Source organism: Artemia franciscana, unplaced genomic scaffold (genome assembly GCF_032884065.1).
Source record: "Artemia franciscana unplaced genomic scaffold, ASM3288406v1 PGA_scaffold_330, whole genome shotgun sequence".
NCBI classification, from domain to species: domain Eukaryota; kingdom Metazoa; phylum Arthropoda; class Branchiopoda; order Anostraca; family Artemiidae; genus Artemia; species Artemia franciscana.
Genome location: NW_027062669.1, coordinates 384,406 through 399,110, shown reverse-complemented (window position 1 = coordinate 399,110; position 14,705 = coordinate 384,406). Strand labels below are relative to the sequence as shown.

The 14,705-nt window shown below is 33.2% G+C and overlaps 1 protein-coding gene across 1 annotated transcript in view; it reads right to left on the bottom strand.

Annotated features, from left to right (window-relative positions):
* The window catches only part of LOC136041722 (uncharacterized), a gene marked incomplete in the record, with an annotated part of 55,421 nt that overhangs the window by 16,405 nt on the left and 24,311 nt on the right, over positions 1–14,705 (bottom strand). Inside the window, 3 exon segments of the mRNA XM_065726467.1 lie at positions 918–1,036; positions 5,385–5,606; positions 9,718–11,558. Coding sequence (XP_065582539.1) covers positions 918–1,036; positions 5,385–5,606; positions 9,718–11,558 — 2,182 coding nt within the window.

The window sequence follows — 14,705 nt, the reverse complement described above, 5'->3', positions numbered from 1 at the left end:
ATATATATATATATATATATATATATATATATATATATATATATATATATATATATATATATAAATATATATATATATATGTGTGTGTGTGTATATATATATATGTATATAAATATATATATATATATATATATATATATATATATATATATATATATATATATATATATATATATATATATATATGTATATATATATATATATACACATATATATATATATATATATATATATATATATATATATATATATATATATATATATATATATATATATATATATATATATATACATATATTTATACACACATATATATATATATATATATATATATATATATATATATATATATATATATATATATATAATGTATGTGTTTTCCCTCATACTAGCCATAGACGGTTGTTTTCTCTAGATTTACTTCTTTTCTTTAAATCTCTGTAGTGATTTGGTAAGAAAATTCGAAAATTAATGCCAAAAATTTTGCTGTCTGTTGGGTAAGACCCCTGGAAAATCCAATGATACTCCATCCGAAATTTGACTGTATATGTGCTAAATGATTTTCATGGTCCCTGATTAAATCTAATAACTAACATGAAACTTTTACTTTTTTTTAGTTAAGACGCAAACCCAACCCCCCTAATCCTTTAGATAATTTTGATTTATTTCTTTGCTTTATTTATTTCTTTGTTTGTCAGAATTTGTATTTTTTTTTTGTCATTTATTTCTTTCTCTAGGTTCATTTCTTTGCTTTATCAGAGTAGGCCGATTCGACGTCTTTACTTAATTAAAGAGGGTTTCAACCCCCCTCCCTTTCAATATAACACAGATATTAAGCACAGGGGAAAGGCGGAAAATTGCTGAGCCCAAAATCACAATAAAAAAAAATATATATGATATTAGAATGTGATACTTACATCTGCCTGCAAGGCTAAAATTTTCAGTGGATCCACTCTTATTTTATTTACTTCTAAAACTACCATTCGTTCAACAAAATCTTCTAAACGGGATGTTAGAGTCTCAAATACAGATATATCTAAAAGAAACAGTAATCAGGGTAAAGAACTTGAACTTATTTTAAAGTATAATGTAAGCTTCAATACAACAATATTTAAATTTAAAAGAAAAAGAATAATAAAGATATTTTTCTTTCTAGTAGTAGTTAAATAACAATCGACCAATGCCTCACTTGTCATGAAAGATATGGAGGTCACTTAGAAAAGCACACCTAATCAATAAACGATGGGAAAGAGCTTTCATGCCAAAGAAAAAGAAAAGTTATAAACAAACATAAATTAATATATATCCACAATTTTCTTTTTATAAAATGAATCTAAATTCCAACTAACATTTTATTTTAATAACTGCAAAATTATATTCTACGTAGTTGAGCTGTAAGCAATCTGTCCAGTGGATACATTTGAAAAAGATTGTACTTTACATGAAGAAGGAGAATATGAACTGTTTTTAATAGCATTTAAATCAACGATACAAGAATCAAGGATCTTCTATGTGTGTCCCGAAATATTTGGAGGTTGTATACAAACAAACCAAATCAACATGGAATAGAACATTGACTTTATATACATATCCATAGAAATATATATGTATTTATATAATTTTAAGTGATAGAATTTTAATATACTGTTAGTGCATTTCAATGAAAATTTGCTTTTGATAAATGAAATTATATTCAATATGAATCCGCTGTAAATAATCTGTCCAAGGTTTTTTGTTTCAGTACGATTGAAATTTCTAATGATAAAAAAGAACAACTTCGTTTTCTATAAGCAATCTTTTCAACAACTCACACTACAAGTTAAACATAAATCATTTTTAAAGCCTACCGATTCGAAACGCACTTGTTCCTAAGGGTATAAAGGCGTAGTTCAAATATGTTACTAGCCTCTCAGACATTATAGGTAACCATCACACAGATAAAATTACTAAAAATTCTTGAATATTGACCATCCAAATTGGAGACACTCCGTAACAGACTTTCATCGACGGAGCTTATAAAGAGATCAATGTTGTAATTAATAAACTGAATTCATCCCCATTTGCGTCAGGTTCCAAATCAAAACTTTATCATAGAATCACAGCAGTGTTAAAAGGCTTAGATTAAGTTCTCTTAATCTTAAGAGAACTCTAGGTCTTAAAGCCTAGATAATTTTCTCTTACCAGTTCCCGATGCAAAAGGTCTCACTCTCTCATCCGCATATTGCCGTTTTACAATATTAAAACCCAAACTATTGACTGTTACCTATTTGGATATTATATCCTGTCATTACCACAACCTATTCTTCAAAATAAATTGTTAAAAGACCTTAAACTACACAAGCTATCATCTTCAATTAAAAGCCTGGTTGACCATGCCATCACAGATAGTATTAATCTCAAAATATATATCAGGATAATCCTGTGCCTAGAATCTAAGGTGCTACTATAAGGTATAGGCCTCAATTTACCAAAAGGTCAAATAGGACCAAGCCTAGGATTGCGCAGTGCCAGGGGGCGCAGTAAATTGTCTCCGAGTGATTTTTTTCTTAATAAAAGCAGGACTAACGGAAAAATGATTTTAAAACATCACAGGGAATCATGGATCACTTATAATCTGTCAGATGTTTCCCAAGAATGGCAACCGACAGTTCAGTATCACCTCTCTCTTGCATTACTTTTGGCTCATCAGTCGAGTTCTGGTCAGAGCTTCCACTACCCCCCATGTTTTCGGGGATTTCCCCAAAAATTTCGCATAAACGGAATGGTAAGAACACTCGGGCCGAGAAGAGTCAAAGCTTTAAACCGGGCCGTGACAAGATCTATAAACTGCAATAAACAGTCATAGAATAAAACTCTACTTTAAAAAAGAGAAACCGGAAGAGAGTCTAAAAGTCTTAATAGAAGGGGTGGGCGTTAACATTACGACCGTTAAAAGACTCAAGTAGTCTTCACTGGCCCCAACAAGCTTAAAATTTATGCACAGAAAACCTAATCAATATAACATGGGTCACAATAGATTTAGCATAGATTAATCGATATAACATGATTCATAGGCTTAATTACTAAAAAAGAAACAAGAATAATTCTTATCCAATATAAAGCAATCTAATAGCAAGGACCTCCCTATACAGTTTTTCAGTTTTTAGGAGTAAAAGGCAGCGCAAAAAAAGAAACACGAGTAAAAATTTCGGGAAAAAAGTCAAAAATATATTGTGCCAAAGAGGTAAAGAGGGTGAAGCTTCCTCTTAAGGTGTATTCATCTTGGGGCAGACAACATAATAACAATGTTACTATATAGTTAATACAATGTTGAGATTACCATGTAATACAAGGTATAGATAATTTTGGTTTTTACAGACAAAAAGCGTTTTCACATCTACAAACTAGTTTTGGTTAATTTTAACGAGATAAGAGAGGCATATTGTATTTTTAATTTAGTTCCATATTCCCTTACACAAGTTCTCGGAGTTTTAACTTAATAGCATTGGCCCATTCACTAGATATTGCAGTTACGCCATTTTGGCAACCTGGACGCATTTTGTTTCTTTTCATTTAGTTCAACATCCTCCTCAGCATTCCAAGAAATTTTCAACTTAATATCCTTAGCCCTTCCCTAGATATGGCTGATACACCATCTTGACAACCTAGATTTATACAGCGTGTTCCGATTTAGCTCAATAGTCGCCACCGCATACTCTGCGAGATTCAACTTCATACCCTTAACTGTTCCTGAGATAATTTTGATGCACACTTTTGACAACCTGGATTCACTTTGTGTCTTTTGGTTTTTTTCAACACACCCTGAAAGTTTCAACTTAATACCCTCAGCCATTCCTGACACGCTGCATATACATCCACTTGACAACCGTGATGCACATACTGTTTCTTGATCTACTTCAGCATCCTTTGGAAGATTGCTATAATTTTCAACCTAATACACTTTCATGTTGCCAACATATTGCATATTCACTCTGACGACCTGAATGCATAAAGTGCTCCTGATTTAGTTTGACATGCCCTGAGAGTTTCAACTTGTCATTACTAAGATATTGCAGATAAGCACTTTTGACAGGCACTACGCTTTAGCGTCTTCTGAATTAGTTCAACAACCCCACCAACATGTCTTAGAGAAGTTTCAAATGAAATCCCCTTAATATAACACTTCTTTTGACAATCTGCAGGCATGCCAGGTCTTTTTTTAAGTTTAACATCCCCATTTGAATCCGCTGAAATGTTCAGCTTAATACCTATAGCTTTTCGTGAGATTTGACACCCTAGATACACATTATATTATTTAGACTAGCTCAAAATGTCTAAAAGTTACAAAATAATACCCTTATCCGTTTATGAGAAATTACAGATATCCCCTTTTGACAACCCGGACGTACTGTGTCTTTTGATTTTGTTCAACAAGCCCTAAAAACTTCACATTCATATCCTTATCCATTCCTGGGATGCTTCAAGTACGCCCATTTGACGACCTGGATGCAAAATAGTGTCTTTTGATCTAGTTCAACATACCCTTCAGCACCCCTTGAAAGTTTCATCTTGATACCCCTAGCATTTTTTGATACACAGGATCAAATGCGCCTCCCTTCCACAGTAATACAACCAGTAGTTAAGTCATATGATTTACAGCTCTTTCCCCAGGAGCCTTCAGGAAGTCTGGTCATCCCAAGAGGCAGAGTTATGGGTCAGTCGACTTCTTAAAAAAAAAAAAAAAAAAAAAAAAAAAAAAAAAAAAAAAAAAAAAAAAAAAAAAAAAAAAAAAAAAAAAAAAAAAAAATGAAAATTTGATCAGATATCTTTAAGAGTTAAGGGAATCATTTAAAAGAGTACTTAAATTTTTAATCTCCAATTGAAAGAGAAAGGCTATAATAACAGTTGAACTAGATTGCAAAGCCCGTTTTCTGTTGCTAGTTCTGCTTTAGAGATGGACTAAATGGTAGGTAGGTTTTTTGTTTTTTTTACTATTTTAGGAGAAGCCTCATCGACTTCAAAGACATAAGGATTTAAACAATTCGAAAAAAAAAATTAAAATTTGATCAGATATCTTTAAGAGTTAGGGAATCATTTAAAAGAGTACTTAAATTTTTAATCTCCAATTGAAAGAGAAAGGCTATAATAACAGTTGAACTAGATTGCAAAGCCCGTTTTCTGTTGCTAGTTCTGCTTTAGAGATGGACTAAATGGTAGGTAGGTTTTTTTTTACTATTTTAGGAGAAGCCTCATCGACTTCAAAGACATAAGGATTTAAACAATTCGAAAGATTAAAAAGCAATTAGAAATATTAGAAAGTAATTAGAAAGCTTTAGTGACAACTAGAAGTTCATCAAGAGATCAATCGTATCAATACTTGAACTGCTTTAGAGAAATTGTATTACCTTTAACAGCTGTTTCTATCCCTAATTCTGTTTTAGAGATTGACGAGGTACTTGCTACGGGGCTTTCTATTCTGGTAGAAGTGTCATCTGCTTCAAAAACACCAGCAGCAATAGGCTCAAGGGTTTCCCCTTTTGCGAATTTTAAAAAACCTTTCTTCGTTGGAGGTCTTGTGCCATCACCGTGGAATCCAAAGCCTCGATGGGTACCACTCTGGTGTTGACCTGTAATTCATTGGGATAATCTTTAAAGAATAACAGAAAGAAAAACATAATTACATAAAGGCAAGGGGGCATTTTTTTTGGAAAAGGGGGAACTTTGAAAAATACAAACAAATTATAAGAATCCTTTTAGAACATATACCCCCGCTTTCATTATAGCTTTTTGCAATCGATAGCAATTAATTTGAACATGACAGCCGAATAAAACCATTCTCTATGAAAGAAAATGGTTTTTATCGGCTGCTAGTAAGGAAAATCATTCGAATTGAGAGCCTTAAACTATATTGAAGACGGGGATAGAAACTACATTGAATTTATTTGAACTGTCTTTAAAAAAAACACAATTCCAAAGAAACATACGCAGGAACTTGTTTTGAGAGAAGGGGGACAAATTACGAGATGCACCAAAAATAGCCGAATAATTCGGGAAATGGAATTCATCTGAATTATCTCCACTCCCGAGTAGGCACATATATAAGAACCAGAATAATAAAAAAGGCCATAAAAAACAACCGAAAATTGGAAAATTATTCGGAAAGTATTAAAACTATAACACAAATCTGAACAATGTCGAGGCAAGGGCTCGGTTTAGATGTTCTTTCCCCGTTTTTGTCTGCCTGTAACTATACTTAATTCTAACGAAATAAATCAATCTCGCTGCCTTTTAAAAGTTTCAAAACTGGGAATGCAAATTACACATATTTCTAGTAGTTGTAGTATAAAGCTTTGATAAAATGCTCACTGCCCTGTGCTAACAATAGTTAGTATATGCTTAAAGCCATACTAAATATTTCAAATCAATTGCATCGATTCTTACCTTAGAACCTTAAAACATTAATAGCAACGTTATTAATTTATATACGGTTTTTAATTCAAATAGCAACAATAGATGTTTGCTTTTAGTCAATAATTTGGGACACTGCATGTTGAAAATGAATAGAAATTAGCTTTTATTTCTAAACTTTGATTTTTAATTTTGAAATTAACTTTCAAAACAATTTGAAACCTACATTTTTTTCTAAGCTTACAATAACAAGAATTTTCCCGATATCTTGGGACCTATAAGCAAGAAACATTCTCCGATATTTTTTTCTTCTATGTGGCTGAAGCCCTCACGATCTCTATAATAGCATACTCAGATGTTTGAATATGCTGCACAAATATTTTAAAACCAACTAAATCTCAGAAGATAAAAAGAAAAATATTGCCATTTGAAATGGCTGAAACATGTGGCACTTGCCATCACCTCCCCCAAGAAAGATTCTTGATACCCTGCTTCATTTTTCCTACCTCTGTCCGGCAGGCATGTGAATGTAATATTCCATGCTAAATTGAAAAATTGCCAAAAAGGGAGGGGCACTATAGACCCCCTCCCCTCCCCAGTGACAATAATAAACGTATTGATAAAAAAATTCCCAGGGATCACGAGGGATTAAATATAAATTTGAATGTCATTTCATTATTTCCAAAAAATTATCAAAAATATAAAAAACGGTAATTCAGTAGGACATGATGAACTATCAACAAATTTGTTAAAGTTAAAGAGTATTGCCGGAGTTATTTTTGAACCACTTATCCACATTTTCCATTTGAGTAACAATTCAGGTAATTTCCTAGTAGATAGAAAATTACCCGAGTAATTCCGTTGTATAAACAAGGTGATATATCTGACGTAAGTAATTATCGTCCAATTGCAATTTTATCGCCATTATCTAAAGTGTCTGAAAAAATTTTAAAAGAAAGGAATTCTAGCTGTTTGGATAAAATAAATTTCTTTACCAAATACCAATTTGGATTTAGGGCAAACCGTTCGACAGAATACGCAGTTGCAGCTCTTTTATTAAAAATAAATGATTGTTTAGATGATCATTTCCATGTGGCTACAGTTTTCTACGATGTAAAAAAAAAAAAAAAAAAAAAAAAAAAAAAAAAAAAAAAAAAAAAAAAAAAAAAAAAAAAAAAAAAATTGACACTTTAAATCATCAAATTCTTCATGACAAAATGATAAATTCCAGCATAAAGGGGAAAGGATTACAAATTATTGAATAATACCTGTGCGGACGCAAAATCACAGTAGATGTCGGTAAAGAAATGACTAATTTAAAGTCTTATTGATATTGGTGTCCCCCAAGGCTCAGTATTACGTCCACTTTTATTTTTGATTTTGTATTAATGATCTTCCATGAGGTTGCAAGAGAATATTAGCCATGCAATCCTATTTGCAGATGATACAGCTATAACAGTTAAAACTGTTATAATATAAACAGCTACAATATAATATAGAATAAAAAATATAAAAAAAATTTATGTTTAATAAAAGTATATTATAATAAAAAAATAGCATTATATTAATGCTATAATATAAAGGGATTCGTCGACATTGATCGAAAATTTTAATATAAGTGTAACCTCAGTTAATCGATCCTTTGTTTCCAATAGTCTAGTACCGAATTTTACAAAAACTAAATTTATGGTTTTTGGTCGTTCAAAACGTGCCCCTCGAGAGATTTCTTGTCAAGAGCTTCAGGTTGCATACTGAGTATTTAAGATTAAAACTTGCTTAAAATATTGGATCGACACATCAAGTGAAGAATATTATTCCATTTACCACATTAAAAATAATTTACCACTCTCTAAGTGCTTCTTATTTGAATTACTGCTCAGTTGTTTATCTTAATACCTTTTCGAAACATAAAAAACCCTTACAGGTAAAACAAAATAGGGCAATAAGAATACTTGGAAATTTTTTATATCGACCTTCAAAACTTAAAAATGTTTCAAAAACTAAAACGTTATCCTTTTACTTAAATTTGTTAGATTTAAAAGATACACGAGTATTAAATACTTCCATATGCCATTTTCAAATCCAAAATTCTAAAAATTATTTCTATGATAAATCTCTGTTAATTTTACTTCCTCGTTGGGATTGTCGGAGGTCTGGGATGTACCGAATTCCTTTTGTAAGTTCTGAAAGGTCAAGGTTTTCGATTAGGTACCAAATACCCTTCATTGCAAACAATTATAAGGTGAACGACAAAATTCTGTTTGATCCATTCCAAAAATATCAGCTAAATTTAAAAAAGCAAATATTAAATGTTGTTTGCTAAAATTTTTACTATTCACCATTGATGATGGAAAATTAAATTATTTGATTTTCTTCTTTGAGTGTTTTGTTTTTGTGTCCGTGTTTGGAATGGCCTCCCACGCCCCTCCTGCCCGATATTTATTTATTTATTTATTCTTGTTACTTCTCTTTTGTGTGTTTTTTTCTATTTTGTTTGTTTTTTGCCGTGTTAAATTTTGGAATTATTATTATGATGAGATGTTTTTGCACTATCCCAGTCTTACGAGCTCTGCTCTCAGTTGGGACATACTATTGTTTTTGTGTTTTTTAAGTTGAATAAAGAAAAAAATTGAAAGTTGAAGAATTGATGATATCAATTTCAATTAATTTCCCAAGTTCTGTTTATGCTGCTCTAAGATCAAGAAACAAATGAGGAAGACACTCGTCAAATTGATCCCTTTAATATTGTTCCACATGCATTTTCATTTCTTTATGTTTCTTTACATTTACAGCTTTTATTCATTTGATTATAGTTATACAGCCTAATGGCATTCACTATATTTTTCGATGTTGTTTTCCCTCAATTATTGAATTCATTGTATGAAGTGCTTCATACACTGAAGTGAATTCAGTGTATGAATTCATTGTATGAAGTCTTTTAAAGGTTTAAAAGCTTTAAATAAATAATAAAAATAATAATAAATAATTTTTAAATAAATAGTTCATCCGTCATAAATTTCCAACCGTGTCTTTCAGCATCTCCAACATATAGGTTTCTACAAGCTGAAACTTTTATTATTGCAATAGCGCTTTCAGGTAATGAAGTATGTCTTTATGATCTACTCAAACGAATTAATAGTCAATAATTAAAATATCTAATTCTGCTCCATCCCATACCTTTTATCTCCCATATAAACAGCAGGACATAGATACAATAAGAATCATTGAAAAAATGAAGGCCAGATTTATGCAAAATATGAAACAAAAATTACAGAATATAACAAAATGATTTAATGAAATGAGAAGCAAAATATGCCAAATTATAATTACCGAAACCGTCAGAAGCTGATTCACCAACGGTAGCTTGAGAATGGTCATGGATCTTATCTGCATCCTCTGGACCAGCCAGGACTGGCGTAGCGCCAACATTTTTAAAAGCAGTCTTAGCAGCGTGCATTAGCTCTCTGCCTTCTTCCTTCGTCATCTTCTTCTTCTTTGATGGTTGTGGGAAATCAGCAACAGGTTTTAGGAGAGGAGCCTTCTCGATTGTAAATGAAGGTGAAATCTCCGTGGTTGCTTTTTCAGCCTTCTGTGATTCATCACTGTCTGTTTCTAACTCTGCATAAAACTGAGCTAAAAGATCTTGTTTTTCTAGATTATTTTTGCCCACTTTGTCTACACTTTTAACAGACGATAAACTAACACTTCCTTTTTCTTTATTTTCTTCTGTTACAAAATCAGCCACGGTGTCTTTCAGTTCACTTTCTATTTCCTTATAGAATTCAGCAAGCAGATCATCATAAACAGGTTCTCTTCCCTCATTAGCATCTACAGCAGAATCAACTGTTTCTCTTCTAGGTGTCAATATCTTATCATCCTTAGCACCATCTATAATTACAGATCCAGCTCCTGAATGTTCCCCTTTCAGAATCTCCTCAGCAAGAGATTCATCATCAGGATAATCAGGAGGCTTTTCGGATAGTACTACTGCTAATAAATCATCGACAGGACTTATCACATTCCCTTTGATACTATCTGATTCTTCATCAGCGATTGATGGCTTATCAGAAAGTTCTTCTTCACTTTCCTTTAAAGAGTCTTTTTCATAGTCAGGTGGTTGTTCCTCTTCAAGAATCGAGGTAATACCATCATCAAGTTTTGTAGGGGTTTCCGTGGTAGTGTCCTTTTCCACTTTCAAAGTTGAGACATCATCAGGCTTTTCTTTATCCGTCAAATCAGGTTCGTAGTCGGGGGGCTTTTCACTTTCAAGAATTGAGAACACATCATTGGATTTGTCTTCATATACCAAATCAGGTTTGTAGTCGGGGGGCTTTTCACTCTCAAGTATTGAAAAGACATCAATTCCGCTACTTTTTTCTTCAGCAAAAAACGAATCTCTAGCATTATCTCCATCTCCATCTCTAGCATTATCCCCATCTATTTCTAATAAGGGTGTCATTCGACTAGTTTCACCACTCATTAATGAATCATTCTCAGGCATTGGCGTCGGTACACCATCACTATCAGTTTGGCTATCGCTATCTTTAACAGTTGATTCAATGACATCAGAAGCAGTCATACTTTCTGATTCTGATTCAATGGGATACATACCAGGTCCAAATTTGACCTGAATACTGGGAGCAACAATCGTTTCGTCACTTACATTGGAGGGTAAAACAGGTCCATATTCAGATTCGGTATCAGGAAGTCCCACAGGCTCATTTTGCGTATCAGTTGGTAAGCTAGGTCCATACTCGATTTGTATATCAGGAGTACCAGAAGATATATCTTTAGTATCGGAGGGTAAACTAGGTCCATATTCTACCTGAGTTTCACGAGGAGCAATATTATCAGCCTGTCCATCAGGGAACAAACTAGGTCTGTATTCAGCCTGGGTATCAGGAGAACTAACAGGCTTATCTTGCCCATCAGAGGGCAAACTAGGCCCATATTCGATCTCAGAACCAGAAGGAACAACATATCCATGTTCCGTTTCTGCATCAGGAGGACCCACGGGGCCATTCTCCACCTCTTTTTCCGGAGGGCCGACAGGACCGTATTCTACCTGCCCCTCCGGGGGAAGCATGGGACCGTAAACCACAGTTCGTTTATCCTCGGTTTCTGAGTCTTCTGATGTATGACCACCATAGGAGCTGAGCATATATATTGCCCTGGAAGATAAATTAGATAGTTACCAAGAAGGAGAGACGAAATAAAAATAAACACATACTTAATTAAAGAACCAATGCATTAAAAGAGCACCACTACATTTTTGGCCAACTATTTATAATTTTAACAAAAAGAACGAATACCACCCTCTCTACAAGCAAATAAGGTGATAATCAATACCAGACTGATACAGACTCATAACCTTTAATTAAATATTACTTATAGAAAATAGTAAAAGCATTCTTTTTTCCAACCATTCATAATGAAATACCATCCGCAACTTCTTTTACCATTAATTGTTCTTGTTCCGAATCACTGGCACAAATAGGTCAAACCATAAGGGGGGTGAAAGACTTTTTCAAGGAGAAGTACATTCTTAGGCCATTAATTTTTACTGTTTATTAGGCGAAGGGCATCCCTTTCGCTCTGAATAGTTATATCGTTAATAAACATGGTACCAACAAACGGGGTTGTCAACTTTACTAAGATTACCTATTTCAGTATATAGCTAACTCACTGTACTTTTCGTTATTATTATATTTTGGTGTCTAGAATGAGAGGCAGAAATTTTGATCAATTTGTCACTGGAATTTTTCTAGGTTTATTTAGTTGCGGTAAGAGTTGTGTTTTAAGGTCAGTCATTTTCCCCATGTCTTAGCATTTTTATTTTTTCTGGTTGTGTAAAGTCAAATTTACAAACACAAAACAGCTATTGTTATCCAGTCATTCAAAATATCCATTGTTACCATAAATAACTTATATGACAGGTTATTTATGTCCCTTAATTGCTCTTTCGTAAGTACCATGGCTACATTCTTGTTTACCATACCCTTTTTTCAGGCTCTGAAATAAAAAGTGAAGCTAAAGCCCAACTATATTATACCTTTTTTTAATTTGCTTTATATTTTTCACCTTAATTCGCCGTATTTTTGTCTTTTACATCTGAATTTTTTCATGTTACTTAATAAATTCTTATTTTTTACATTATGTTTCCGTATTTTAGCGTTTTTTTTTATGTTTTATCCATCTAACTTTGCCGTATTTTTTTTTACATTATAAACTTTTTTCATCTTACTCTGCCTTAATTTTACACTGGCAATTATTTTTATTTTTAATATAATGTTATTGACATGAAACTTAGCAAAACTTTTTCAAGTTTGAGGAAAGCATTTCTTGATCCTATATTAGATAGAGTCAAAGAAAGATAGAGTCTGTCATGTACTCCGGTAATAAAAAGTAGAGTTTTAGTTTCCATGGTCTATTTTGTGGTCTGTGACTAATTTTCAAAAGAAATTTTCCTCGTTTCAATCAGTTAATCAATCAAACAATATATGTATTACCCAAAAGAAAAAAACGAGGGTTCATAAATAGAGTCAAAAAAGCGAATTAAAAAGATAAAAATATGCATATAGAAAACATACTATTTCGAATAACACATCAGATAATACCAGTAAGATAGGGATAATCAAAGGCAGCGCTAGCCCTCCCCCTTCACGGCCTATTAACCCCAAATGCATCCGATGTAAATTTTGAGACAGCCATTTGTTCACAAACTATTCAAAAATCACATAATAAGGACTTTGGGATTGACACAGCCCCCGGAGTCTGGGGGCAAGGGTTGTAAGTTATGCCCCAGGGGCACGAAAGGTTTTTAAGGAAAGGGAGGTTTTGTGAACTTCGGAGGAGACTTATTTGATTGGAAATTTAAAATTCTAGTTTCCTTTTAACAGTCAAAAGTGATTGAGGGCAATTAGCCCAAAGCCCACCTCCCTGCTACCTTCTTTTCTCAGCGCATCCAATCTAATTTATGAAATAACCATTTTGTTCACATTAGTCCAACGAGCATATAACAATATCTTCAGGGGGAACACAACCCTTCAGAACCCTGGAGCATACAAAGTTTTATGGAACGGGTGGTTTTTGGATCAGATTGGAATCATTGGATTAGAAGTCAGAAGATCTAGTGCCCTTTTTAAAAGTCAAGAGAGAGCGGAGGGCGACTAGCTCCTCTCCCAGAAGTCATTCATTCCCCAAAACACATCCGATTAAAATTTTAAGAGAGCTATTTTGATCAGCATTGTTGAAATGTCAACTAATTATGTCTCTGGGAATGTCAAGCAGCACACAGTACTCAGGGCAAAGGCTGTAAGTTAGGAAATTCATTCATTGTTTTCGCATAGTAAAAGTCATTGAGAAAAGTTTGCATGTTTGAACTCTACTTTCTAAAAAGACGAAGGGCATTCAGGTGAGCCTTTCACAAAACGCTCAGGAGGTTGTTGAAGTAAATCAAAAAAATACAGATTGTCCAAAAACCGTAGCTCATGAATGACTGGGCAAATTAATTTGAAACTTTCGGGAAATGATAAGGGAGACGATCAAAAAGGGGATATTTGCATGCTACCACTACTACTTCTACTACCAACCCACTACTTATGTCAGTACCTGCCCTCAGAGCAGTTGAAAAGAGCCTCCTCTCACAGAAGTAGCGAATTTTTTTGAATTGATTCACGAATAAATCTATCCCTCCCCCCTCCCAAAAAAGAAAAAATATTTTTTCCATACTTTTACTTTTCCTAAGGAAAAAAAACAACCGTCAAGCATGGAACTCAAATTTGAAACCCTGTCAGTCTGATCAATCACAAGCTTAACCGACTGAGCTAGCGGAGTTAGGTTAGATGGTTTTTCACCTCTGAAGTATGTACAAAATTTAAAAATAAAGGAGCTTTCTATGAAAGTTTTCTGTAGAATTCATGAACATAGCCAATCAAACAGTTCGAGGTAACGAACTGTAGTAAGGAGCGACCCGGCTCAATAGCAACCAAAACTCTAAAAAATGAAATTTTGATACCAATATGTACATCAAAAGAATCGCATTTTAATGCTAGTTTTAAATATATAAGTTTCATCAAGTTTAGTCTTACCAATCAAAAGTTACGAGCCTGAGAAAATTTGCGTTATTTTAGAAAATAGGGGGAAACACCCCCTAAAAGTCATAGAATCTTAACGAAAATCACACCATCAGATTCAGCGTATCAGAGAACCCTACTGTAGAAGTTTCAAGCTCCTATCTACAAAAATGTGGAATTTTGTATTTTTTGCCAGAAGGCAGATCACGGATGCGTGTTTATTTGTTTTTTTTTTCCCAGGGG